At 35.5% G+C, this 25,562-nt stretch overlaps 2 protein-coding genes across 2 annotated transcripts; one reads left to right on the forward strand and one right to left on the reverse strand.

The window, feature by feature from the left end:
* Positions 1 to 268: 268 nt before the first annotated feature.
* Positions 269 to 4,603, forward strand: LOC137760676 (olfactory receptor 10R2-like). The gene is given in 4 exon segments (XM_068537597.1): positions 269 to 457; positions 3,448 to 3,596; positions 3,698 to 4,544; positions 4,547 to 4,603. Coding segments are annotated over 4 exon segments (1,242 nt in total).
* Positions 4,604 to 16,445: 11,842 nt separating this feature from the next.
* Positions 16,446 to 17,390, reverse strand: LOC137761358 (olfactory receptor 10K2). The gene has a single exon (XM_068538273.1). The coding sequence runs from the start codon at positions 17,388 to 17,390 to the stop codon at positions 16,446 to 16,448; it is 945 nt and encodes a 314-aa protein (XP_068394374.1).
* Positions 17,391 to 25,562: the final 8,172 nt, after the last annotated feature.

A 25,562-nucleotide genomic window follows, 5' to 3' on the forward strand; every position in this document is an offset into this window, starting at 1 on the left:
CTATACTCGGCTCTCCCCCCTTACAGCCTCAGGCCTGCCACCCGACTGGAGCACCAAGGCCCTGTCAGCCACATGGCAATGAATGTGGCAGTCTCCATTATGAAGTCAGATTATGAGGGTCTGCAATAATTGTTCGGGTAGAACAGGCTGACTTGGTAGTACTTTGTCTGTGAGGCTGTCTCCAGCAGCCGATGGCTAAAAGATTAGGTCTCTGCATGTGCTGCCAGAATCTTAAATGTTTATATAGAGATCTTCACTGTTTTCAGTCATGGATTTGGTAGAGATCGTCTCACAAACACCTTACTCTCTCAAGGTTGTGTGCTTGAAACAGCGCTTAAGTCTGAGGCTCTACAAGCTGCAGGAAGAAGAGACTGCCTGGTGTGGCCTGCAAGCCTTGATTCTTGCCATGAACCATGCTGTTGCCATTATGGAATCTGGCTTCCCTCGCCACTCTGCAGTGAGTTTTCAGTGAAGCTTTTTCTCTGTGCTGATGAGATTCATGCTACCTGAGTTGCCCAAAGCCATAAAGCGCTTAAAAGTTGGGGCTGGCTTACAAACCCAGCAAATCTGGCTCCAAGGTCTGTGTTATGTCACCCAACGAGAGTTGGGAGGCCATGCACCTAAACGCTTCACCCTCGTGAGCCACCTCCTCATACCTGCACCACCACAGGAAGAATCATCTATGCCATCATGTTTTATACCATGTTGCTTCGGGATTTATTCTTTTTCCTAATCCGTGATCAAGCACAGATTTATCTGAGACCAATATTTGTTAACACATTGAATAAAAAAACTCTAAAATATTTTCATTTCTACTTGTTAGACTTTGAGGGGAGGTTAAGTGTTGAGTATAAAGAATAATTTTGATCTAAGATAATTTTACTTAATGGGATTCTACATGAATAAATACATTCTTGTCTTCCCAGTTATCAGGTTTTTATGTTTATCCTTGCTAGACTAGAAAGTCAAAACTATTCTATGTTTCTTTGCTTTTTTACCACAGAAGAGACTGTTGGAAATCCTGACTCCAATTTACAATGCTTTTCATGCCTCCCTGACCCATATACAATATTTTTTTCTAAAGGCAGTTTATGTATCACAATTCAATTACCCTGCAACTGAACATGTTTTGATTTAAGTATGGTAGACACCACATGAATCTATAAATAGAGATGAGGATGGGTAAGGAAAAGAAAATGAAAGGTGTAGGATTAACTCTGGTTACTTAAGATTATAGTTATCTTGTGTATAAATACAGATAGTGAGTCTTTTGGTATCACTGGTTTGAATCAGCTGAAGACTGTTTTCTTCTTTTTCTTGAATGTCTATGTTGTGGTTGTTCAGTGGCGGGGGGGGGCATGTGAAATAAATTGTCATAATTCACAATTAACTCAATCCCTCTATACTGCATTCAGTAGAACCTCTTTCTCAATCTTCTGTTCAGGTATATTATCTTCTTTTCTGCTTTTTTGCATATACTTATTGCTATATTAATTGGAGTTTGGAGATAGAATTGAGCATTACTACCATGGTAAATCCTAAGTTGTCAGACTAGAAATGTACATAATTTATATTTAAAATTATTTAAAAGAATTTTTTGAAGATCTGTGATGTATTCCAGAAACACTGAAGCATCCCAGAGAAGGACTCAAATAATGAAAATTAAATGGATCCTGAAGTTCCAAAGGTCTCCATTTAGTAATTAAAATAGATACATATATGAAAAATTAAATCATAAATATATCTGAATTTCCTTCAAGATAACCTTTTAAAAATAGCTTAATATACCATGAAATTCACACGTTTTATTTGTACAAATTTGTATCAAATCTTTTATTTGATAGAGTTGTGTGATCATTACCACAATCAAGTTTTAGGACATTTTCATCATCCCCAAAAGATACATCTTACCTGTTTGCAGCTAAATTCCATTCTGTCCCCATCCCAAGGTTATAACTAATATTTTTTCTGCTGATATATATATATATATATATATATATATATATATATATATATATATATATATATATATATATATATATATATATATATATATTCCTTTCCTAGACATTTCATATAAATGGAATTTCCAATGTGTAGTCCTTTGCACTTGGTTACTACCATTTAGCATAATGTTTTTGAAGATATTTATGTTGTGGTTTGTACTATAGTTCATTTCTTTTATTGCTGAATAGTATTTAATTTTATGGGTATATCAGATTTTGTTTGTCCATAAATTTATTTATTCATAAATTGATAGACAATTGGATAGCTTTCTTCTTTTGGCTATTATGAATAATGCTACTAAGAACAGTCACATAAAAATATTTATGTGGATAGTATTCACTTCTCTCTGGTATATTCCTAGAATAAAATTGCTGTGTCATTAGGTAAGTTTATATTTACCATTAAAACAAACTGTGGATCTGTTTTCAAAAGTGACTGCATAATTTTACATTTTCATCAGCAAAATGTGAAGGTTTCAGTCTCTCTGCATCCTCACCAGCACGTTTCAGTGTCTATCATTTTAGTTATAGTCATTCTAGTGCATGTGAACAGTCATTTAATTGTGGTTTTAATTTGCATTCTTCTAACCACAAGTGATGCTGAACATATTTTCATATACCTATTAGCCATTTGTCAACCTCTGCATTACCCTATCCAAAGGACTTTATCCTTTGATGAAATGTCTGTTGAAAGAGTTTGCCCATTTTTAAACTGCATGCTTCTTTTATTTTAATTGTAAGAGTTATATGTATATTCTGGATACAAATCCCTTATCAGATATATATTTTGCAAATATATTTTTCTCTGTGTGGTGTTCTCTTCATTTTCACAATTGTACCTTTTGAAGTGTATATTTCTGGACTCTAAATTCTAACCATTGTCTATATGTATAATTATATGCCAGTGCCATACTTTCTTGATTACTGCATCATTAAGGTAAGTTTTGCAATCAGAAAGTATAAATCCTCCATCTTTGCCCTCCTTTTTCACAATTATTTTGGCTACTCTAGTTCCTTTTCATAGTCATTTTGTGATCACTTTGTCAATTTTTACAAAAAAAGTTTATGATGAATATATAGATCAGTTTGCTCATAATTGCCTCGTAATAATGTTGAGTCTTACAACACATGAACATGGAGGTCTCTTTGTTTATTTAGATTTTCTTTAATTTCTCTCAACAACGTTTGGTGGTTTTCTGTGAATATGTCTTGCACCTCATTTGTTAAGTTTGATCCTAGTTTTTTATTCCATTAAATAAGGAATTATTTTCTTTGGTTCATTTTTGCATGTGTGTTCCTACTTGTAGAAGGCAGAATAATGTCCTTCCAAAGATGACCATGTATCAATCCCAGAAATATGTAAATTGGTTAGGTTACATGAAAAAGGGGAATTAAGGCTGGAGATAAAATTAAGTTTGCTAACCCTGTGCCCTTCAGGTAGAGAGATTATTTTATATTATTTGGGTGTGACCATGTAATCACAGTGTTCTTAAAAGTGGAAGACAGAATCAGAGTTGGGGAAAGATATACAACTTTCCTGGCTTTGAAGAAGGCGGAGGGGGACCATGAACCAGGAGCTGCTAGAAACTGGTAAAGGCAAGATCTTTCCAACACCTCAAGAAAGGCATACGAGCCTGCATACCCTAGATTCCTATATCCGTGTACCTGAATTCATTTACTTCTCTTTTCAGGTCTTGGCAGAAAACCTCACCATTGTCACTGAGTGACCTGTTGCTGGGTTTTTCAAGCCTTGGTGAAATTCAGTTTGTCCTCTTTGTGGTTTTCCTTTTTCTATACCTAGTCATTCTCAGTGACAATGTCACTATTGTTAGTGTCATCCTCCTGGATAAAAGCCTCCACACACCAATGTACTTCTTCCTCAGCACTCTATCAACATTAGAGACCTTCTACACCTTTGTCGTCTTACCCAAGATGTTCATCAATCTCCTTTCTGTGGCCAGGACAATCTCCTTCACCTGTTGTGCCATCCAAATGTTCTTCTTCCTTGGTTTTGCTATTACCAACTGCCTGCTACTGGGAGTGATGAGCTATGGTCATTATGCTGCCATTTGTCAACCTCTGCATTACCCTATCCTTATGAGTTGGCAGGTGTGTGGAAAATTGGGAGCCACTTGTGGGATTGGTGGGTTCTGGGCCTCACTAACAGTAGTGTATTTAGTTTTCAGCCTTCCTTTCTGTAGTGCCAACAAAGTCAACCATTATTTCTGTGACATGTCACCAGTCATTCATCTGGCTTGCACAAATACAGATGTTCATGAGTTTGTCATATTCATCTGTGGGGTTCTTGTACTTGTGGTCCCATTTTTATTCATCTGTGTTTCTTATATCTGCATTCTGAGGACTATCCTGAAGAGTCCCTCTGCTGAAGGCAGACAGAAAGCCTTTTCCACCTGTGCCTCTCACCTCACTGTTGTTATTATTCACTGTGGTTGTGCTTCCTACATCTACCTGAGACCAACAGCAAACTATGTGTCAAAAAAGGACAGGCTGGTAATGGTAACATATACTATTGTCACTCCATTATTAAACCCCATGGTATACAGTCTCAGAAACAAGGATGTCCAAGTTGCTATTAGAAAAGTGTTGGGGAAGAAATGATCCCTAAAATTATTTAATTGAAATATTATATTTCGGATTCTGTAATAAACATAGCTCTTCTACTATAAGAATGTATTTCCACATCTTTTTAACTGAACATTTTTATTTTTTGAGAGTAGTTGGTGCATTTTCATCTCTCAGCTTTTGTACCTCAATTGCAATATAGAAAATCTCATATTAGTGTCACTTATGTGACACTAATGTCTGCTTTTCCTCTAGAATAAGATGTTATTATGAGGTTTATTGGTAAATATTGAGTTTGGAATGTTATTGTTTGTAAAAATAGTCAAATAGTTGGCCTGACCAGTGTTATGACCATAGTTAATCACCTTAATCACTCTAGTCCACATATTACAACAGACAGTATTTTGAAAGTAATATCCAAACATGAAATTATCCTCATGAACATGAGTGGGAGAAGACTTGCTTACAATTTAAGGAGTTTACAGAATATCTAAACCCATTCATAGACCCAATTCATGATAGTCCTTGCTCATGGCCAATCTTATCTAAATCGCTTCACTCTATTTTTACCATTTAATCTTTTCTTTTCTACTTTTGGCATTTTGTTATAATGTTCCTTTTTACCTGTTTGAGAAATTATTTATATCATCTGTCACAGATTTTATGTTTTATAATTTGAAAATAATGACAAGATACATTAATTGGCATTTTGCATCTACTCACTAGATTTTCTTCCTGGATGTAAATGTCCCTTCAATGCTGAATTTCAGAAAAACTCACCATGGGGTAAAAAGAGATTCTATTCTGTTTAGGACAGCACATACAATTAACTAGACTAGTGCTGTTTTATTATGTCACATGCATTAAAAAAATTAAGAGGTGCAATCTAAAATTTAAACTTTCTGAATATAGAGTATGTAGACATTAGGAAATTAAATTCTATACTGCAGGAAGTTGTAGCAGTTAAATAGAAAGCTCCAGAAACAGACTCTACACTTAATGCCTTGATCAACTTTCATAAAAAGTGGCTGAGTTTTGTGTCCAGCACTAGTGCTTGGAATATTTTCTACAGCAGCCTGATGCTAAAGTGCTTTTTAAAATTTTTTGTGTATCCTACTTTGTAGGTCTAATTTTCTATTATCCTCTTCATGTGTGGGCCCACTGAATGACTTTTTAATTTAACTCTTATCTTTTTCTTAGTGTTTCTATAGTGAACAGACTTAGAAGAGAGTGATATTGTTATTCTTTGGAGACAAGTGTGTTTATTGCCTATTCCCTATGTCAAAGCAAAAATAGTGCCAGACTATGTTAAACAGGCAAGGAAGGCTTTCTTCAAGGTTATTTTAGTAAAGGAGAAAGACTATAACAAGTCTGAACTTTGCAACTCTGACATCATTAGATGAATGGATAAAGAAGATATGATACATATATACAATGGAATATTACTCAGCCATGAAAAAGAACAAAATAATGCCATTTGCAGCAATATGGATGGATCTAGAGATTGTCATACTGAGTGAAGTATGTCAGACACAGAAAGACAAATATCATACATATATGTATAACTGATTCACTTTGCTGTACAGCAGAAACTAACACAACATTGTAAATCAACTATACTCCAATAAAAATCAATTAAAAAATAAAGTTAGGCTTTCAAGAAAGTACACATTTGTTTGCATACACAGAAACATCTTTTTCTTTCTATAATTCCAAAACTATCCATGTTTAAAACAATAAATTACTATTTACTGAACAGTTACTAAGTGTTAGGCACTATTTTAGTTACAGGATACATTAGTAAACAAAAATAAAAAATCCTGCCTTCATGGATCTTCTATTCTACTGCAGAGACATAAAACCTAAACAATAAGCAGGATATATTAGTAAATTATATGTTAGAAGATTATGTGTGCTATGGGAAAAAAGTGGAGCAAGGTAAAGAGCAGAGGTGTTGGGGGTGATGATTTTAAATAGAGTGTCCAAGAAGACCTCTTTAAGAAGGGGTCATTCAAGCAAATACATGAAAGAAGTGAGGAAGAACATTATAGAGACATAAATTGTCCCTCCTTTTTGTCACCTTTTATGAGTTAAAGTCCAGTATCCATCCATGAACAAAAGTACCTCTCAGGGAGTTGGGGGATCCAGTATCATACACCAAAGGATCCAGGAGGAGTTTTTCCCACCTGTGCATTGGATAACAGGTAGATAAACCTTTTTATGCATTATGGAAATGGCAGGTATCTGTGAACTGGCTTCAGCCCCTCTTCATTACAGTAGGGGAGCACCTGCAAAGTGTTGACTTGGACATACACCCAAGGGTAAAAGAGCCTTTGTAGAAGTCCTGGTTTACAGAGGAGAGATGTCAGCACTCTGTTGGAGCCAAAAAAAAAAAAAAAAAAAAAAACAGAAAATACAAAAAAAAAACAAACACAAAACAGGTGCATTGGACAGTGTAAGAAGAAATTTGTCAGTGCCACCCGTCCCCCAAGGTTGCACAGCTTGGGACTGAACTAGCTGACAACAACCTCTCTTGAGGGAAAAGGGAGAGAAATGACTGAGTGCCCAGGTTCCCCAGCTGTGTGGGATGCTGCTGGAGAAAACTCTTTCTGTCCCAGAGCACCCAGCTACAGGCAAGACTTTCATGACTGGGTAGGGAGAGGAGATCAGGAAAGGCAGATAAAAATACGGGAGAGCATTTAAGGGATGTGGTTTCTGTTGACTGTGTTCAAGACTGTAGCAGCAAGTCCATCCACAAGCTGCTGGGAAAACCTCACTTGAGAATCCCCACAACTGGCTCATAGGCACCCCCAATACCCCAAGTGCAAAGCCCAAATCTCCCCCAACTCTTCAGCCAGCTCCTTGTGAATGTTCCTGAAGTGTCTGTGAGAGTAAGCTAAGGTAGACAGGGAGGGCAAACAGAAAACAGAAGAACGTCTATGAACAACGGAGAAAGCACAAAGTTGAGCTACTGCACCACCTTCAGGAAAATAAAAGAGAAGTTTCCAATATCTGATCTGACGTGTTGTAAGATCAAGAGAAGAGATACAAACTTAAGAATTCTGCTACATAAAAAGAAATGAAGTATTGATACAAGCTGTAATATTAGATGAATCTTGAAAGCATACTAAGTGAAAAAAGCCAGTCATGTAGGACCACATCATATATGATTCCATTTATATGACATGTCCAGAAAAGGCAAATCTATACAGACAGAAAGTAGGTTAGTAATTGCTTAGGAATGAAAGTAGGGTGGGAAGATTGGGCATGTGGGCTACAGGTGTGGATTAACTTCTCAGGCTAATAAAATGTTCTACAATTGATTGTAGTGATGGGTGTATAACTATGTGAATATACTAAAAGCCATTTAATTGGACTCTTTACATGGTTGGCATATATGGTACATGAATTATATCTCAATAAAACTGTTAAAAGAAGAATTCTGCTACAAAAGGGAGCATGGATCAGGTGTATCCATGCAAAGTCAGGAAAGCCCAGGGTATAAGTAGGACCAACAAAAAGTATCTTCCACCTGAAGATGGCTAGTAAGGAATGGGGAAGGTGACAGCTACTTAAAATGCGAAAGTAGCAATGTAAATCTCCAAGATAGACAATGAACCAAGGAAACATGACATGATCAAAAGATCACAATAATCCTCTAGTAAGTGAACCCAAAGACACAAAGATATGTGATTTGCCCAATAAATAATTCAAAGTAACTTTTTTGAAGAAACTTAATGAGCTAAAACACAAAAAGACAACTCAACAAAATCAAGAGAACAATACAGAAACGAAATGAGAAATTTAACAAAGAGATATGTCATTAAAAAAAGAGAGTCGTACAGAAATTCTGGTGCTTAGGAATTTAATGAATGAAATTAAAATGCAGTAAAGAACATCAACAGCAGAGTAGACCAAAGAGAAGATGGACTCAGTGAGTTAGAGAATAGGAACTTTGAAATAACTCAGAGAACAAAGGAAAAAGTATGAAAATAGCCAAGAAAGCCTATGGGATCTAATGGACATCATCAAAAGAACAAATCTCAGAATCATCGGATTTCTAGGAAAAGAAGACAGGGGAAGAGGACAGAAAGTTCATCTGGAGAAATAATAGTTGAGACCTTCTCAAACCTTGGGAGAGACTTGGACACCCAAATTCATGAAGCTAATATGTTACCCCATTATTTCAATTCAGAATGGTCTTCTCCAAGACACATTATAATAAACTTTCAAAAATCAAAAACAAAGAGAGAATACTAAAAGCCGCAAAAAAATAAAGATTGCAATCTACAAAGTAACCCTCATTAGGCTATCAGCAGATTCCTCAGCAGAAAATTTACAGGCCAGGAGAGAGCAAAATGATATATTCAAAGTGCTGAATTAAGAAAAAAAGCCAGCCAAGAGTACTCTATCTGGCAAAGTTATTCTTCAGAAACAAAGGAGAAATAAAGATTTTTCCAAATAAACAAAAGCTGGGGGAGTACATCAATCACCACTAGACCTGCCTCACAAAACAATGTTGAAATGCTGAAAGGAGTTCTTTAAGCTGAAATGAAAGGGTGATGATTAGTAATATGAAAATATACAACACACTGGAAAAAGTAAATATCTAGTCAGATTTAGAAATTTTGAATTTTGTAATATGATATTGTGTTAACTATTCAACTGTAGTATAAAGTTAAAATTAGAATGAGTATAACTACTATAATTTCTTCATGAATGCAAAATATAAAAAGGGTTAATTTTGATGTTAAAAACTTAAAAGAGAGGGAGTAAAAGAATGGAGGTTTTTATGCAATCAAAGGTATGTTGTTATCAGTGTAAGAAAGAAAACACAGTTTTAAAAATGGGTAAATGATTTAAATAGTCTCTAAAGAATACATGCAAATCTCTAATAAGCACAGGAAAAAATAGTCAACAGTATTAGTCGCTGGAGAAATACTAATCAAAACCATGACATACAACTTCACATTTACTAGGATGGCAATACTATTACTACTACTACTACTAATAATAATAATGCAGAAAATACCATGTGTTGACAAGGAAATAGAGAAATTGGGACTCATATATTTCTGGTGGGAATGTAAATTAGTGCAGCTGCTGTGGACAACAATTTGATAGTTCCTCAAAAAGTTACAAATAGAATTACAATATGATCTAGTAATTCCACTCCTATGTGCATGCTCAAGAGAATTAAATACATATGTTTACCCAAAAACTTGTACATGATTCTACATAGAAGCATCACACATAATAACCAAAAAGTGGGAACTACCCAAATGCCAACTGTTGATGAATGGATAAATAAATTTGGTATACCTATGCAATGAAATATTATTCAGCCATTAAAAGGCATGAAGCCCTGATACATGTTACAACATATATGACCCTTATGCTAAGTAAAAAGAACCATATGCAAAATACCACATATAATATGATTCCATTTGTATAAAATGTTTAGGATAGGCAAATCTATAGAGACAGAAAGTAGAGTAGAGATTGCTGGGGGAAGAGGAGATGACTGCTAATTCTTATGGGGTTTCTTTTCATGCTTATGAAATGTTCTGGAATTAGATAGTGGTGATGGCTGCCCAATTCTGTGAATATGCTAAAATCCATTGAATCAACATTTTAAAATAGTAAATATTGTAGTATGCGAATTATCTCTTAACTAAAAAAATCAGATCCAACCATGAATACAGACTTGAAAGAGGTTCATAATATACTCTTGCAGAAAAATAAGTTGCAGAATAATTTAAAGATAGATATCAGATATCTATCTATCTATCTTTCTGTCTACGTATCTATCATCTATCTATCATGTCTCTCTCTCTCTCTAAGTGATGTGTGTTTGTGTGTGCATGTGTATATATTTATAATCAGTCTAACCATAAATAGTGGAAATTCAAGGATAAGAAAGTTGAGGAAGAGAGGACATTTTAGGATCTATTTTATATATTGGTACTTTTTATTATCCGGAGGATCATATGTTATTTAGATAGTTTTACATTTATTTTTAAATAACAATATATTTTAAGTAAAAAAAAAATACTAAGTAAACCACTAAGAATCCTGCTGTTGGAACAGAGAGCAAAGGATATTTTTCCACTGCAACTAAATAATAAAAATTTGTTTAATAGAAATGGTGGCTCAGATTCCCCATCCCCCTCCTGCTGACAACCTGCCTTCGCTTCCTGCCCTCAGGTGTGTGAGAGGAGCATGTTTCTTTCCAATAAATACCAACACATCAAAAAAAAGAAAAAAAATGGGTGGTATTTTAAAATGAAGAATTGTGTTACGGGTTGAATTGTGTCCCTCTAAAATTCATATGTTGAAGTCTTAACCACTGGTACCTCAGAATGTGACTGTATTTGAGAATAGGGTTTTTAAAGAGCCAATGAAGTTAAAATTAATTCATTAGAATGGTCATTAGAGATGACTGACACCTCTATAAGAAGAGGAAATTTTTCTTTAAAGGAGGAAATTTGAACACAGAATTATAGAGACAAGATGATATGAAGACATAAGCAGAAGACAGCCAAAAACAAGTCAAGGAGAAAGGCCACAGAAGAAACCAGCCCTGCTGACATTTTGAATTAGATTTCTAGCTTTCAGACTGTGAAAAAATAAATTTCTGTTGTTTAACTAGCCAGGTCTATGGTACTTTGTTATGGCAGCCTTAGCAAACTAATACAGAACATGTGGTATAAATATGTTTTGCATATTTAGGAACTCTGAGTAGAATGAGATGGCTGGAGAGGCAGATGTGAGAAGAGAGAGATTTGAGAACAGCTCATGGAGGACCTTATGGCCATCCCTAAATCCTTACTTTTGTTGGTTGTAAATTGTGAACTTTTGAAGTTTTGAGGAAGAGAGGAATTTGATCTGATATTTTCTTAGGTTGAGATCCATAAGCATGGTCAATTTAGTAGTGGAGAGACTAATAGGAACAGAGATTTTAGGAGCAGTTTAGTGACCTAGGAAGATCAATTACTACCAAATAATTATGATACTTGACTGTTTGTCTTTCTACTATACTTAATACTGTACAAAATAGTCTCATCTTTATCTCATTTAAATGAAGACATAGACCAATATAGGAGAAGGCACCAATCTCCTTATTTTACAGATGAGTAGTCTGGGGCCCAAAGTAAGAAAGTAATTTACTCTTAGTAATTTTCTAGGTCACAGAGTAATGTCATGACATAAAATGTGCCCTCCTTCCTTGCAAATTTTTCCTTTGGATGGCCCCAGGCAGTGTGGGAAGTGAGGGAGAGGCAATAGTGCTGGTTGATTTATGAGGTTATCCACAGGATTGACTTCTATGTCACTACACGGGGAGAGGGTCATGGTGTCCAGGGGTGTGTGTGACAAGGTATGGGAAATAGTTTTCACCATTGTTGGGGCAATGCTAGTGCCTTAGTCATAGCAGGAAGCAGCAGGGACAGTGGCACTGGACATACCCATGGAGTGAAAATTCAAATGAGCTCTAGGAAATGGGTAAGAGAGTGGATTCTCTGTCATGTACCTGCAGTGTGATAATAAAATTTTATGTAATCTCTGCTATATTCAGTGTTTACAAATGTAGTAGTGGGCTGAAAGTCCTGACTTAGCTTATCTCAAAAATTTTAAAGAAATTGAATACACACAAAGACACACATACAGAAATATATTCCTCTATATATGTATATAAAGGGGGTTTGGGGGATTCATGATTAGTATTTTATTTGAAATTTGAGAATATTTATCATATTATCAAGCAGTGGATATTTGAGTGGAATTGATTTGAATTTAAAGATGAAATAAGGACAATTAATATCGCTACAAAATTGAGACATCCTGTCCTTGTAGAAAGTATCCCTATGATTATTCGTTTTATTCTGTATCCCTCGGAACAGTTTCTTTACAGCTTCATTTTAATAGGTTTTGACTAGAAATTGTTAAATATATTTCTAAATGTTTTCCAAGGAAAATAAGTAAAATTTCCCATTTTTGCAAACACCTTCCTTTGATCTTTTCACACAGTTATGTTGAGGTTCCAAAGGAACTCATATATCCCAGACCTAACACTTTCCTCTTGATATCTTCATTTGTAGGCTGTTTAGGTATTTACTCTTAAACTTTTCAGAGTCCTATAGGCACATATAGGGTTTCTAGTACATCTTTCTACTACCCTGGATCACTCTCTGTAGAGTTCACTTCTACAAATTCCTTCTGAGCTGTTGAACCACTGATTGTTACCAATGATGTCTCTTTTGGTCTCTTACCAAGCCCAGATAGATACAACATCTGCTCTGCAGCTGTGTTATCAAGTCCCCTGGAATGATTACTTCATTATGGTTTTTTTTTTTAATTTATTTTTTGATACAAGTTCCTTCCATCTTGCTAATAAAGATTCATCAAGGGAGATGAGCAACTTTCTTGGCTGGGACATAAGGAGTGAATATGCAAAAACTGAAATTAAGTTCCAAAAGATTTTCCATAGGAAAAAGTGCGAGATGAAGTGAAATGGTTGGAAAATCATCTCAGGAAGTATGGAAGGTTTATTTTTTTGGCGGGGGGAAGTATAAGAAGTTACTTCATGAGCATTGAATGAGTTTCAATTAATTCATGAAAGTTGAGTCAGTGCAGAAAGGACAAGGGATATTTTGCTAGAAGTTGGAGATTTTTAGAGTCTTATTTTTGCAATGAACTGATCACCTTCTTCCTATGAGTTATATATGGACTGTATTTCTGGTCACTGGGCTCAATGCCTTATTGAGACAAGTACACTTGTGCCACAGTCACATTTTAATTACAAAGATCGTAGAAAGAGGATGGCTCTACACATATAGAAGTGTGCATGTGTGTTTTTCTGAGGAATTGTTTTCTCAAATGAAAGATGTCTAGGAGAAACTTGTGCTAGCAGAACTAAGCTAGCACAAGTAGAATTAATCTTTTATTTTATAATGGCTGGTTTTCTGAAAATGTGTGAAACTATTAGTAGCTTATTAAAATCACCAGGAAAGGTAAAAAGACAGTAAGGAATTTAGAAAAAATAATGCATTGAATTTTTTTCTCTGAATGTATCTACCCAATCAACCTATCAACTCTTAATCTTTGTGAATGTTTGTTTTATATCACTGATTAGGAAAACAAAAATCTATGTGTTTTTTATAATCTTTCACTGACTTATATGGAATATATATACTTGAGGCAGGAGAATCTTTGTGTTTGCTAAGCACAAACTTATTCATCTTTCTCAATGTAAATGTCTCTGTGTAGTTATTTAACTGTTGTCTCTCAGCTGTAATTCACCATTCTCCACTTTATATATAACTTAGGTTGAGATCTTGAAAATTACATTTTCTTGAATCATAATTGGTTCATCTCTTCAATGATAAAGAGTGTCTTAGAAAATCAGTCCTAATATCAAGGCCAGCCTGATAGGCTACAAATCCAATTTCGGCGCAACTATATTATATCACGGCCAAGATCACAGAAATTCCCTAATTCTGCCTTGGTTTAAGCTTTCCTACAGTGTACTCAAAAGATGTATGTGTATATATATATATATATATATATATATATATATATATATATACACACACACATATATATATATATATGTATGTATATATATATGTACGTATGTATATATGAGACAATGATGAATGGGAAATAAAAACATACCGATTTATTATTATTGGTTGAATTTATGCCTGAAACTTAAGTGCAGATCTCTCCGTAAGTTCAGCTGGAATACATGGCCTAGTTTGAAGGCTGAAGGGGCTTTGTTTTCTCGCTAAAGCCAGCCCCAAATCCAAAGATCTTATCTCTTTCCTGCAAGTTACATATGACTAAAGAGGGGAGCTAAAATTAACCAAGGGTGTGTGTGTGTTTGTGTGTGTGTGTGTGTGTGTGTGTGTGTGTGTGTGCATGCATGTGTGTGAAAAGAGGAAGGAGAGCAAGATGTCTAGTTTTAACCCATGAGCACAGGCCCAAAGCCAAATTAATTCTTTGGTCACATGAAAAAATAAAAAGAGCAAGAATAAAATGCCAGAAGGAGAATCATTCTAATATACATAACCTTCTAACAAACAGTGATCCTACCCACTTGTGAGTGTTCTGCTATCCGACTCAAAATGATGGTATCCACAAGTCTTGGAAAAGAACAAAGCAAAAGTTGGGAGTTTTTCTTGTTCCCCCTCCCTCAACACCATATTACATCAGGATAGGGATTAACTATACCATATGATATAAAGGACATTTACCTCATACTTATCAGTATACCTTTTCTACAGATGTCACATGGTTTAGCCTACTGTTGAAGATGAATACTTATGCATTCTGAACTCCATTAATTAAGAAAGTCATAGTCGTCACAAAGGATCATGTGAGAGCATTGCAGGAGTATTAAAAAAGGAAGTGAGTGATGTGGAATCAGTATTAATTCTACTCAGTAATAGGAAAGACATTTTAATTTTCTGAGTGTCAGTTTTCTCATCTATAAAAAGTAGATTATAATATACACTTCCAAGGGATGCTCTAAAGTTCAAATATGGTGACATTTTAAAACAGAAGCCCATAAGTGCAAATTTGAACAATTAACACATTAAACTGATTCACATTACGGGTTATCAGTTTATTTCCTTTTCATGAGATGACTTGATAGGCTAGAAGTCTGGGCTGAGCAATGGGCCCAAGGAAAAAGAGAAGTTGGTGGCCAAAGAAATTAAATTTGTTTTGGTCTCTGTGACCTTCAGGCCCCACCCTCAGGAAGTCTCAAGCTTCAGAGAAATGGAAGAAATGCAGTAGGCTTACATTCTTAGCAGACAAGCTCAGCATTCCACAATAAAAGAGGGCCATGAATAAAACATCCAGTTCCTTCCCTCTTCCTTCAACCCCTGAAAGTGTATAAGTCACTGATGAGGAGACTGGTGGAAGAAAAGACTAAGAAATGAAATCATTCGGTCAGAAGACCTTTATTAACAAGTTGATCTTGAAAAAAATATATAAAGCAAGGAAGCAGCTCTCTCCATGGAGCTCCTTGTTTGCTCTCCTTTCTGTAGGAAGGAGAGATAAGTAAAATGTCTAATTCAAATTCTGGCCTGAAATGCACATGACAACTCCCGAGATTCATGAAACAGAAACTGTTTGCTCTTTACACAGATTTTTCTATTTGGTTACTATTTAATAAAATGGGTTTAAGCTTAGCCTGCCTTTCTTGACCACTCTGCGTAATTTTAGGTCTTCTCTTTAACCTATGCCCTTGTGAATATCTTTAAGGAATGCTGACCAAATTTAGATTTGTACCAGTGTATAAAAAAATTAGAAAAACCCCCAGCTCCCAGTAATAGAAACACAGAGGTGGAAAACTTTTTGCATAATTTTCTTATTTGAGCATTAATTAGATATAACTTATGCACCAAAAATTATAACTTTACAAATGTTATCTCATTTAAAAACTGTGATCTGACTATACTGAAAGACTGAGACTCAGGAAACATACAGAAAAGGGAGAGATATAGAGACAGGAGAGTTAGGGTTGTACAATAATTTGTAGGATTGGTTTCCATTCTGGCTGAGATTGGGTAATGGTATTTGCCAGAGCCTAAAATTCTGAACATATAATTGTATTCCTACATCGTAATGTTAGCCATCCATCATTTTTCCATCAATTGAAAAAACTTCAATAGGCAATAATTTATGTGATCATGGCAAGAAGCTATTATTTTTTATTTTTATATTTGGAAACAAATGAGAAATGATCTGTGTTCTTGAACACTGTTCTCAATTGCTTGATCATTTTTGCTCAGGGAATTTTTTCCCACATACTTTGTGTTTTATTACTTGAAAAGAGCAGAATCTAGATTAATGTTGTGGCAGAGAAATTGTTCTTCCCACAACTCTTTGAAGAGCTGATTTGAACTCTTTATTTCTCAAGCTGTAAATCATAGGATTGAACAATGGAGTTAGGATAGTGTAGGATACTGATATGAGAGCATCCTGGCTTGAGGAGTAGTTGGACTTAGGCCTTAAGTAGATAAAGGAGGCACAGCCATAATGGACAATGACAATAATAAGGTGAGAAGCACAGGTGGGAAAAGCTTTGTACCTGCCTAATGTGGAAGGAAACTGGAGTATAGCAGAGATGATGTGAATATAGGATACCAAAATCAATAACAGGGGGATAACCAGGACCAATGCACAGAGCATGATAATGACAAACTGACTAAAGTGGGTATGGTGGGATGCCACCTTGAGAACAGAAGAAATGTCACAGAAGAAATGGTGTAGTTGGTTGGAGGAGTGAAAGGGCAGGTGAAATACCAAGGATGTGATGATCTCTGCAATAGTAAAACCACAGAGACAGGCAACAGCCACAAGTCCCACACACATCCCATGTCCCATGAGCACTGTGTACCGCAGAGGGTTACAGATGGCCACATAGCGATCATAACCCATGGCTGCCAGCAGGAAGGAGTGCGAGCAACCTAGGAAGAGGAAGGAAAACATCTGGATAGAACAGCCCAAGAAGGAGATGGTCTTCTTCTGTGCTAGCAGGTCAACCAGCATCTTGGGTACAATGACGAAGGTGTAGCAAGTCTCAGAGCAGGAGAGTCCAGCAAGGAAGAAGTACATAGGGGTGTGGAGGGCTCTTTCCAGCACAATGGTGGAAATGATGATGGCATTGGTGCCCAGGGTGAACATGTAGACGAGCAGGAAGACAACGAACAGCAGCCGCTGCAGCCCAGCCAGAGATGAGAAGCCGAGGAAGACAAACTCTCTCACCAAGGTCTCATTGACCCACTCCATGGAAGGCAGATCATCAGGAGACAATCTGAGAGAGAAGACAGTGCCAAGAAAACCCCCTGAAAATTAGAAGAATCATTAGAATGATCATTATATTGATCATCATAGCGTGTGTTCTCAGATTCTGAGTTCTAGCTCATTCCTCCTCTTTCCAGTTTTTGTAAGACATGAAGAAGTATCTAAAATTATTCAAAGTGTGCATCCAACTTTGAGTCTCCCCAGTATTTTTAATACCATAGGAAAACTTTCTTGACATTTCCCAGATATAACTATCCCTTCATCTCCATTCCCAGGATGAGGCTGCTATTAAAATTCTCAGCCTCTCACGCTGTTTACTCTGCAAAGCTAGTCCATTCAATTTTATTACCTTCATATTCTCCCACTTTCCTGCAGCTGCAAAATAAATCATCTGAATGCACTCACTTATAGATTACTTTATTTATGACTTTATATATAATCTTCAATAGTTTCTCATTATCCCTCTGCTTATACCTAAATGTCTACTCTCAGTTTAATCTCTCCATAATCTAGACCTACATTCTATCTAACTCTTTTTGCCTTACTTCCTGACTTGGATCATCAACTCCACCGTCTTAAATGCTCATTAAGCTGACTCTTGCTTCTGTATACGTATTCTGTCCCCAAATCTGGAAAACGTTCTCCAAGATGGAATACTTCTACACATCCTCCAATGCCTATCTCAGATTCTTTCTTTCTGCAGACAGAACCACAATCTTTCTTCAAGCCTCTTGTCCATTTTCATCACCTTTCATTAATGCCTACAAAAATCACCTTATGGTTATCTTTCCCATCACCATTCTCACAACTCTTCAGTCCATCTTTCCCCTGATGTCAGACTGATCTGAAATATAAATTGTATCCTATTGCTCACCTCTTCAAAAATTTTACTCATGGCTATAGCACAAAGTGCAGTCTTTATGGTTTTTAAGGTCTCGTTTGGGAGCTAAACTATGTTTCAGTGTTTATTCATAGACATTATGGGATGCATCGCTATTGTGCAATATGTCGTATTCTTCCTTGCCTCTATTCCTTGCTCATGTTAGTTTGTTAACCATTTTCTTCTCTACAAATATTTTACCATTATTCTGAAGCCTCAACCAAGTCAATTTTTTTGGGAAGCTTCCTTGGTATGTCCTCATAAAGGAGTTGTTTCTTCCTCAGAATTCACATAAGACATTGATTGCCAATTTGATTTGTTGTTTATTTAATTTTGAAATAGTGTGTTGTTTTTTTCTTTTCCATTAAATTTTATACTCTTAAGGGTAAGAAGAGAAACATAAGCATTTTTATTTAAATTCTTCTCAGCATCTAGAACCATTTTAATTGCCTAATAGTTTTTCAATAAAAATTGTCATATAAATAAAAAAAGCTAACTTGGTATGTTGTTACGTACCACATTCACATCACCACTTTCTTCCCAGAACTCACAGAGTAAGAGAATCCTCAGTGTTCTCTGATCCTTGCCGTGAAGATTGTACAAGACCATAAATTTCTAAATATTTCTGTACTACATGGAACTAAGTTTTACCCTTTTGAAGCAAAAGAAAAATCTCAGTTTATAATAGAAAAATAGCACTGAAAAGAGCATCTGGTCACTGGAATTCTATGTACCTAGATTTATTCTCAATTCCTCATACGTTTACAACTGTCTAGAACATATCAGAATGCAAATAAATGGGAGGGAAATTGTAAAGTGACTTTGAGTTTATCCCATTTTAAAAAGTATATCTTTCAAAATTATATCTTAACTGATATTAATAACAAAAATTAATGTCATCATACTCTACCTTAGACGAGAACCACTAAATCAAGACTATCAGGCACTATTCAACAATTATTAATCAGAATGATTACAACCATGTGTCAGGCGCTAGGTATGTGTTAAAAATACCCATATAAAAGATTTGGTCCAAGGCCTCAAGTTGCTCACATTTCAAAGGTGAGACGTATTCAAAAGAAGAGATTGTTATAAAACGATGTGGTTGAAGTGATGGATATGCATTTGCAATTGTGAGAAAACTGAGGAGACAATTTCTTTTGTATAGCCTTGGAAAAATTATTTTGTATTTATTTCTGAGTTTATTGATGTCTGTTATAGAAATGTTGAATTAAAGCATTCTTGGAAAAGTATCATGAGTCTGGGCACTATTTAATTTCTATGGCTTTTATACAGATGTGTAAGAGTTCAGGTAACCACAGTTACATCTCCTGCCTTCTGGAAAGTGCTGCCCTGTCCCTTATATTTTCTGCTTCTATAGTTACACCTCCTCATCCCCCCAACCCAAACCTTGTGAAAGGGACAAATCTTCTCTTTCTCCATCTTATCCCCCTGGTTCTTTGTTCAGTACTTAACACAGGATTTTTATTGCCTAGAAGGTATATTTATTAATAAATAATTAGTTATCTTTCTAATTCCAGGATCCTCAATTCTCAGGACTACTAATAAATTTCTACATATATAATCTTGAATTTTACCCTTACAAACACATGTAAAATTGAGTAATATAGGAATAAAACGTAGGAATTTTGAACTTAGATATAAGGTTTAATCCTGACTCTAGCACTTTCTTTTGGTAAGATCTTAAATTCTCTAAGCCCCATTTTCTCATTGGTATGGTGAGAAAAGTAATTCCTACTTTCCAGGTTACAGTGAAAATTAATTGAAATCATGTATACAGAAGAGACTAATTCAGTACATAGTGAGTGCTCAATAAATATTTACCTCTTATCACTTTACTGTGGTTCTACAGGGATTAAAATCAGAAATATTTTCATCAATGATATAATGAGCATTTAACTCATGGCAAGTTGTTGAAGCTGCCTTTCTGTACTTTCTCGAGGGTGGGGAGTGGATTTAAGAGAGATTAACATTTTTCTGAATTCTCCAAGCTTGATTAAAAGTGACTTGGTTTTACATGAAGTCCTGTTCTGCACTGGAAGGGAAGCAAGTGTTACTGATCTTGAGGTTCCATGCAAGTTCTTTGGTATCTGGTTGTTCTGTAGTCAGAGTCACCCAGGCAGTTGTCCATACCTGGTAGAAAGCAAAGGAGGTATTCTAAATTTTCTATTTTGGGCCGTAGGTTATAGGATAAACTTAGAATACAAAACTGTAATTAAACTTAGCCACATACAAATAACAATGTAGAGGTTTCTCATTATGGACGCTCTATAATTATCAATGATGCCTATTTTATATATGTTTTAATTTACATATTTAGAAATCAACCTCAACTCTTTATTGAGCTCTTAAAGTTTGGAGTAGATTGTTTCATAATCCTCATATTTTATGATTTTATCATTTTGATTATGTTTTAAGCACTGCAGTTATAAATGTGAATAAAATAATTTTTCCTTTCTCAGAGGAGAGAGAATCAAATAGTTAGCCATATTACAGGACAGACTATCATAAACACCACAAAGGAACAAGCAAAAAAGGTCTGAACATGTTGAGGAAAAAACAAACAATTTCATAGAAATCTTTGAGGAAAAAATAGTATTTGAATATTATCTATAAACATTTTGATAAAAATGTAGACTGAGCCTCAGTGACACTATTTATGTAAACATTGTGATAGAGCTGATTAATATTTTCCTTAATGTTGATTGGCCCTTCAGAATTGAACAAGTACCTGCTGTTTTGCTGTCATAGAGATACATCTCTTTTACAAAGGAAATACCTAAATTTACACAGGGCTGTGAAAAGAGAGACACACCTTTCCTCCCTTTTTCTTCCTTTTTTTCTTTATCAAAACCTGCACATTGGGGTCACAAACTCAAAAACAAACAATTCAATTCAGTTAACTTCTTTAGGGATCATCATCCCAAGTATCAGTCCATCAGTATTGCTTTTAATAGTTCCAGGAAGAAAAATAGGACATAATTTTGGTATTAATTTATTAACCAAAATTTAGATTCATTGTATAGAAATATAATGTGAACTATCATTTATCACACATTTTTTCATAGTGCAGACAGGGTGAAAATACTGTTATATATAGTCTCTCATTTGGTCATCATGATCTCATGAAGTAGGTATTACTTTTAATATCTTCACTATAAAGAAGAGTAATTTGAGAATCAAAGTGTTTGTGGGCTCCACTCAAGTTAACACAGCTGGGAAACTAGCACTAGACTATAGATCTTCTGATTGACATAGGAGTAAAATGTTTGCGTGTGTGTATGTGTGTTGGTGAGAAAGGGAAAACAGTATTCTGTCACCCTCCTTTCATAGGAAGGTATTTAAAGAAAAAGATTCCTGTTACAATCTTGTTACAGGCTCAAGTCCCAGCTCCTCTGTGTATTAGTTCCAGGACTTTAACATGTCTGAATCACTTTCCTCTTCTTTATAATGGGATTCATTCTGATATCTGCTAACCTAATTTTCAAGGTTTGTTCAAAATGAATGAGAAAATATCATTGCATTGGTTAAGTGTTACACAAATATTAGTTTTGTAATTATAATTTAGAGTTGAAAAGGGGCAGACAGTTTTGAGAATATTATTCTCATACTGCTTGGTGAAATCCATTGATTTCAGGAAGGGTTTAATAGGATAAAGATGACTTCCCTTCCCCCAAACTGGGGAAGGTATATTGCATTTTTTGTCCTTGTCTCATACTCGAGGATCTCCAGAAAGCTGGGGTCATAAGTGTTATAGCTGTAGGATACCTTAAAGACCTATCCTAGTAGTCTCATTTGACAGAAGAAGAAATTAAACCTCAGAGAGTACTGTGAAGATCCCAAAACCGGAAAGCAACTGGGTGGATGTGTTAGCAATAAAACAGAGGACTTATGTTTTTCAGATGAATGGGATTCCAACAGTATTGTGCTACCTCCTGAAGATGTTTATTATGTAGGTATTGACTTGGCTCTCTTCCTGAGTCTGCTCTCTATGACCTTGTGCTCGTGTTTCTGACTGTCTCTGATTTTATGTTCACCAAAGGCAGGGTTTCTGTGTCTTTATATCTGCCAAGTAAAATTATTTTCAGAGTACTCCCTAAGTTCTCAAACCTGGATTAGGTATTGTAATTTTTTTTTTCTAGATCTCACCTAATATAGCCATTTCTGGAAAAAAAAAAAGATTGTGATTTAAGATTTTGTAGGTATATATATATATATACATACAATGGATATTATTTGGCCCTAAAAAAGAAGAAAATCCTGCCATGTGCGACAGCATGGATGAATCTGGAGGACATTATGCTAAGTGAAATAAGCCAGTCACAGAAGGACAAATTCCATTTGTATGTAGTATCTAAAATAGTCAGATTCATAGAAGAAGAAAGTAGAATGGTGGTTGCCAGGGCTTGGGGGAAGGGAGAGAGAGGAAGTGGCTGTTCATTGGATATAAAGTTTCAGTTACGTGAGATGAACACATTCAAGAGATCTGCTGTACAACATTGTGCCTATAGCTAACATTATGTTACTGTGTACTTAAACATTTACTAAGAGGGTAGATCTCATGTTAGATGTTCTTACTATAAGGAAACAAAAGATTTTGTGAGGAAAATGTTGAGCGCACTGTTGAATTAAATCAGAACCAAGACAGTGTCTGTGTAAATTTAGGAAGAGCAGTGAGTCAGTTAATTCAGGATATGTATAAAATTTATACGCATAGTTTTATAAAAATTCACTTTAAACCTTCATTAATCCTGGTTAATGTTATTTGGAGTCCACGTTCTTAGTTGTGGCTGTCTCTTTCTTTCACTGCACCAGCTTGGGCCCATCACCCTTCTCTGTCTCTTACCTGAGCTGTGAAAGGACAGGTCCTGCTGGGGGATAGATGTTTACTCTTATTCCCTGTCCACTGTCCAGTTTCTCATTGCTGTAGGTGCTCAGTCCAACATGGTTGCCTGTTATTCATAGATAGTCCCCCATTTGCCACTCCCTCTCCCTAAGAGAAGCCAGAGGCACAGAGGCTACAGGAGACGGAATGCAAGTTGAAGGGAAAAGATCAAAATGGGGCAGAAGCTACTGATCTCTACTCAGCTGTAGAGATATGATGATGGTCTGGGGACTTAGACCCCGACCAAAATAAAGTGTAACCAGTTTCTTCCCAACTTTTTGTGCCAATTGACCAAAGACCACAAATCATATCTAATAGTGATCATAGAGCAGTTGGCACTTTCATTGAATTTATTGGTAACTGGCGGTTCTGTGGGTCTCCTGATGCCAGAGTCATTGTCATGGAGACGTTGCACTGGGTTTAATTAAACAGCTGAGTTGATTGTGGAAAATAGAGGCAAGTCATCAAATGCCAAACTGCTCCAAATTGAGCCCAGGCATTAGGGCTTGGGGAGTAGAAGGCTCTAAGCCATGCTCAGATGCAGCAATTTTTGAAAATTTGACGCATTTTAAGTTGGTTTCTCAATTTTATGTTACCAAAGGGATGAAAAGGTAATTACACACAAAATTCATGATGATAGGTACATTATAAAATATGTTTGTTTAGCTTAAAATGTGCTTTTGAACTTATGATTAGGAATGTAGCTTTCTGTCGGTCTGAGAGGGCCAGTTGAGCAAAGTTGCTTTCTGTAGTGAAGGCCCTGGTCAGAATAAGCTGAAAGGAGACTCATTTCACCATTAACCACTGAGTTTATTATTTTTTTTCCACCTCTCTATTCCATTATCCAGAAACTAATGCAGTGTATTGTTATACATAGGAGTCACTAAATAAATATGTGCTGAATGTTGGGTGAATGAACGGTCAGAGACAGCGATACCCTGATAATATAAATGACCTTTTGGCTTAAACAAAAATACCATTATTACTTTTCTAATCTCCAAAGTTTCTAGTTTCCACTTGCCTTGTGGCTAAGCTAGGAATGAATGATTTAAACATCACACATGTCAATGAATGTTAACGACACCTACCAATGGCTTGGTGTCTAATAAGAGCTCATAAGTATCTGACAGATGAAGAAATAATGATATTGAGAACAAAAGTGAGAACAAAGCGAGAGCAAAAAATAATTTAGAATAAGAAATAATGCCCATAAAGAAGTAAGAATTAAGAAGAGTAGACTTTAATATATTTGAATCTGAATGCTGAACAATTTTTTGTTATTGATGTCCATCATTCAGTCCAAGCTCACAGTAGTTTTTTAAAAAACTACTTCATTAAGCTATGATTGACATGGAAAAAGCTGTACATATTTAGTGTATATAACTTGATGTGTTTGATGTAAGTATACACTCATGAAACAATCACCACCATCAAAGCCATAGACATATGCATCACCTCCAAAAGTTTTCTCTCACCAACTTTATTATTACTATTATTATTATTAATTGTGATAAGAAAACTTAACATAAGATCTATCTTCTTAGGAAATTTTAAGTATACAATACAGTACTATTACCTGTAAGTACTATGCTATATAGTAGATCTCCAGAACTTACCTTATATAGCTGAAATTTTGTACACTTTAACCAACATTTCTACATTTCCCCCCTCCTCCCCAGCCTCTGGCAACCACCCTTGTACTATCTACTTCTGTGTTTGACTATTTTAGATTCCAGACACAAGGAGATCATGCAGTATTTATCTTTCTGTATCTAGCTTATTTCACTTAGGATTACATCCTTGAGGTTCAACAATATTGTGGCAAATGGAAGACCTCACTTCTTTTTTAAGGCTGAATAGCACTGTGTTCTATGTTTTTTATCCACAGTTTTTAATCCATTTTCTTTCATGTGTACCATTAAGCTGTTCATATCTTGGTCATCATGAATGGTGCTGTAATGAACATAGGAATGCAGGTATTTCTTTGTGATTCTGATTTCAATTCTTTATAAATGCCAATAAGTGGGATATCTGGATCACATGGTAGTTTTATTTTTAGTCTTTTGAGGAACTTCCATACTGTTTTCCCTAATGGCTGTACTAATTTATATTACCACCAACAGTGTACCAGAGTTCCCCTTTCTCCACATCCTTACCAACACTTGTTATCTTGTCTTTTTGATGATAGTCATTCAAACAGATATAAGGTGAATCTCACTATGGTTTTAATTTTCACATCCCTGATGACTAGCGATGTGAGTAGGTTTCATATACCTGTTGGTTATTTGTATGTCTTCGAAATGGGGAAACCATAACCTCTTCTATAAATGACTGTGGGAAAAACTGGATAGCAACTTGCCAAAGAATAAAA

The sequence above is a fragment of the Eschrichtius robustus genome, chromosome 3, assembly GCF_028021215.1.
Source record: "Eschrichtius robustus isolate mEscRob2 chromosome 3, mEscRob2.pri, whole genome shotgun sequence".
Classification (NCBI taxonomy): domain Eukaryota; kingdom Metazoa; phylum Chordata; class Mammalia; order Artiodactyla; family Eschrichtiidae; genus Eschrichtius; species Eschrichtius robustus.

Excerpts from the sequence above, each read along its gene's own strand:
- LOC137761358 (XM_068538273.1), bottom strand. The coding sequence starts at position 17,390 with ATGGAGTGGGTCAATGAGACCTTGGTGAGAGAGTTTGTCTTCCTCGGC.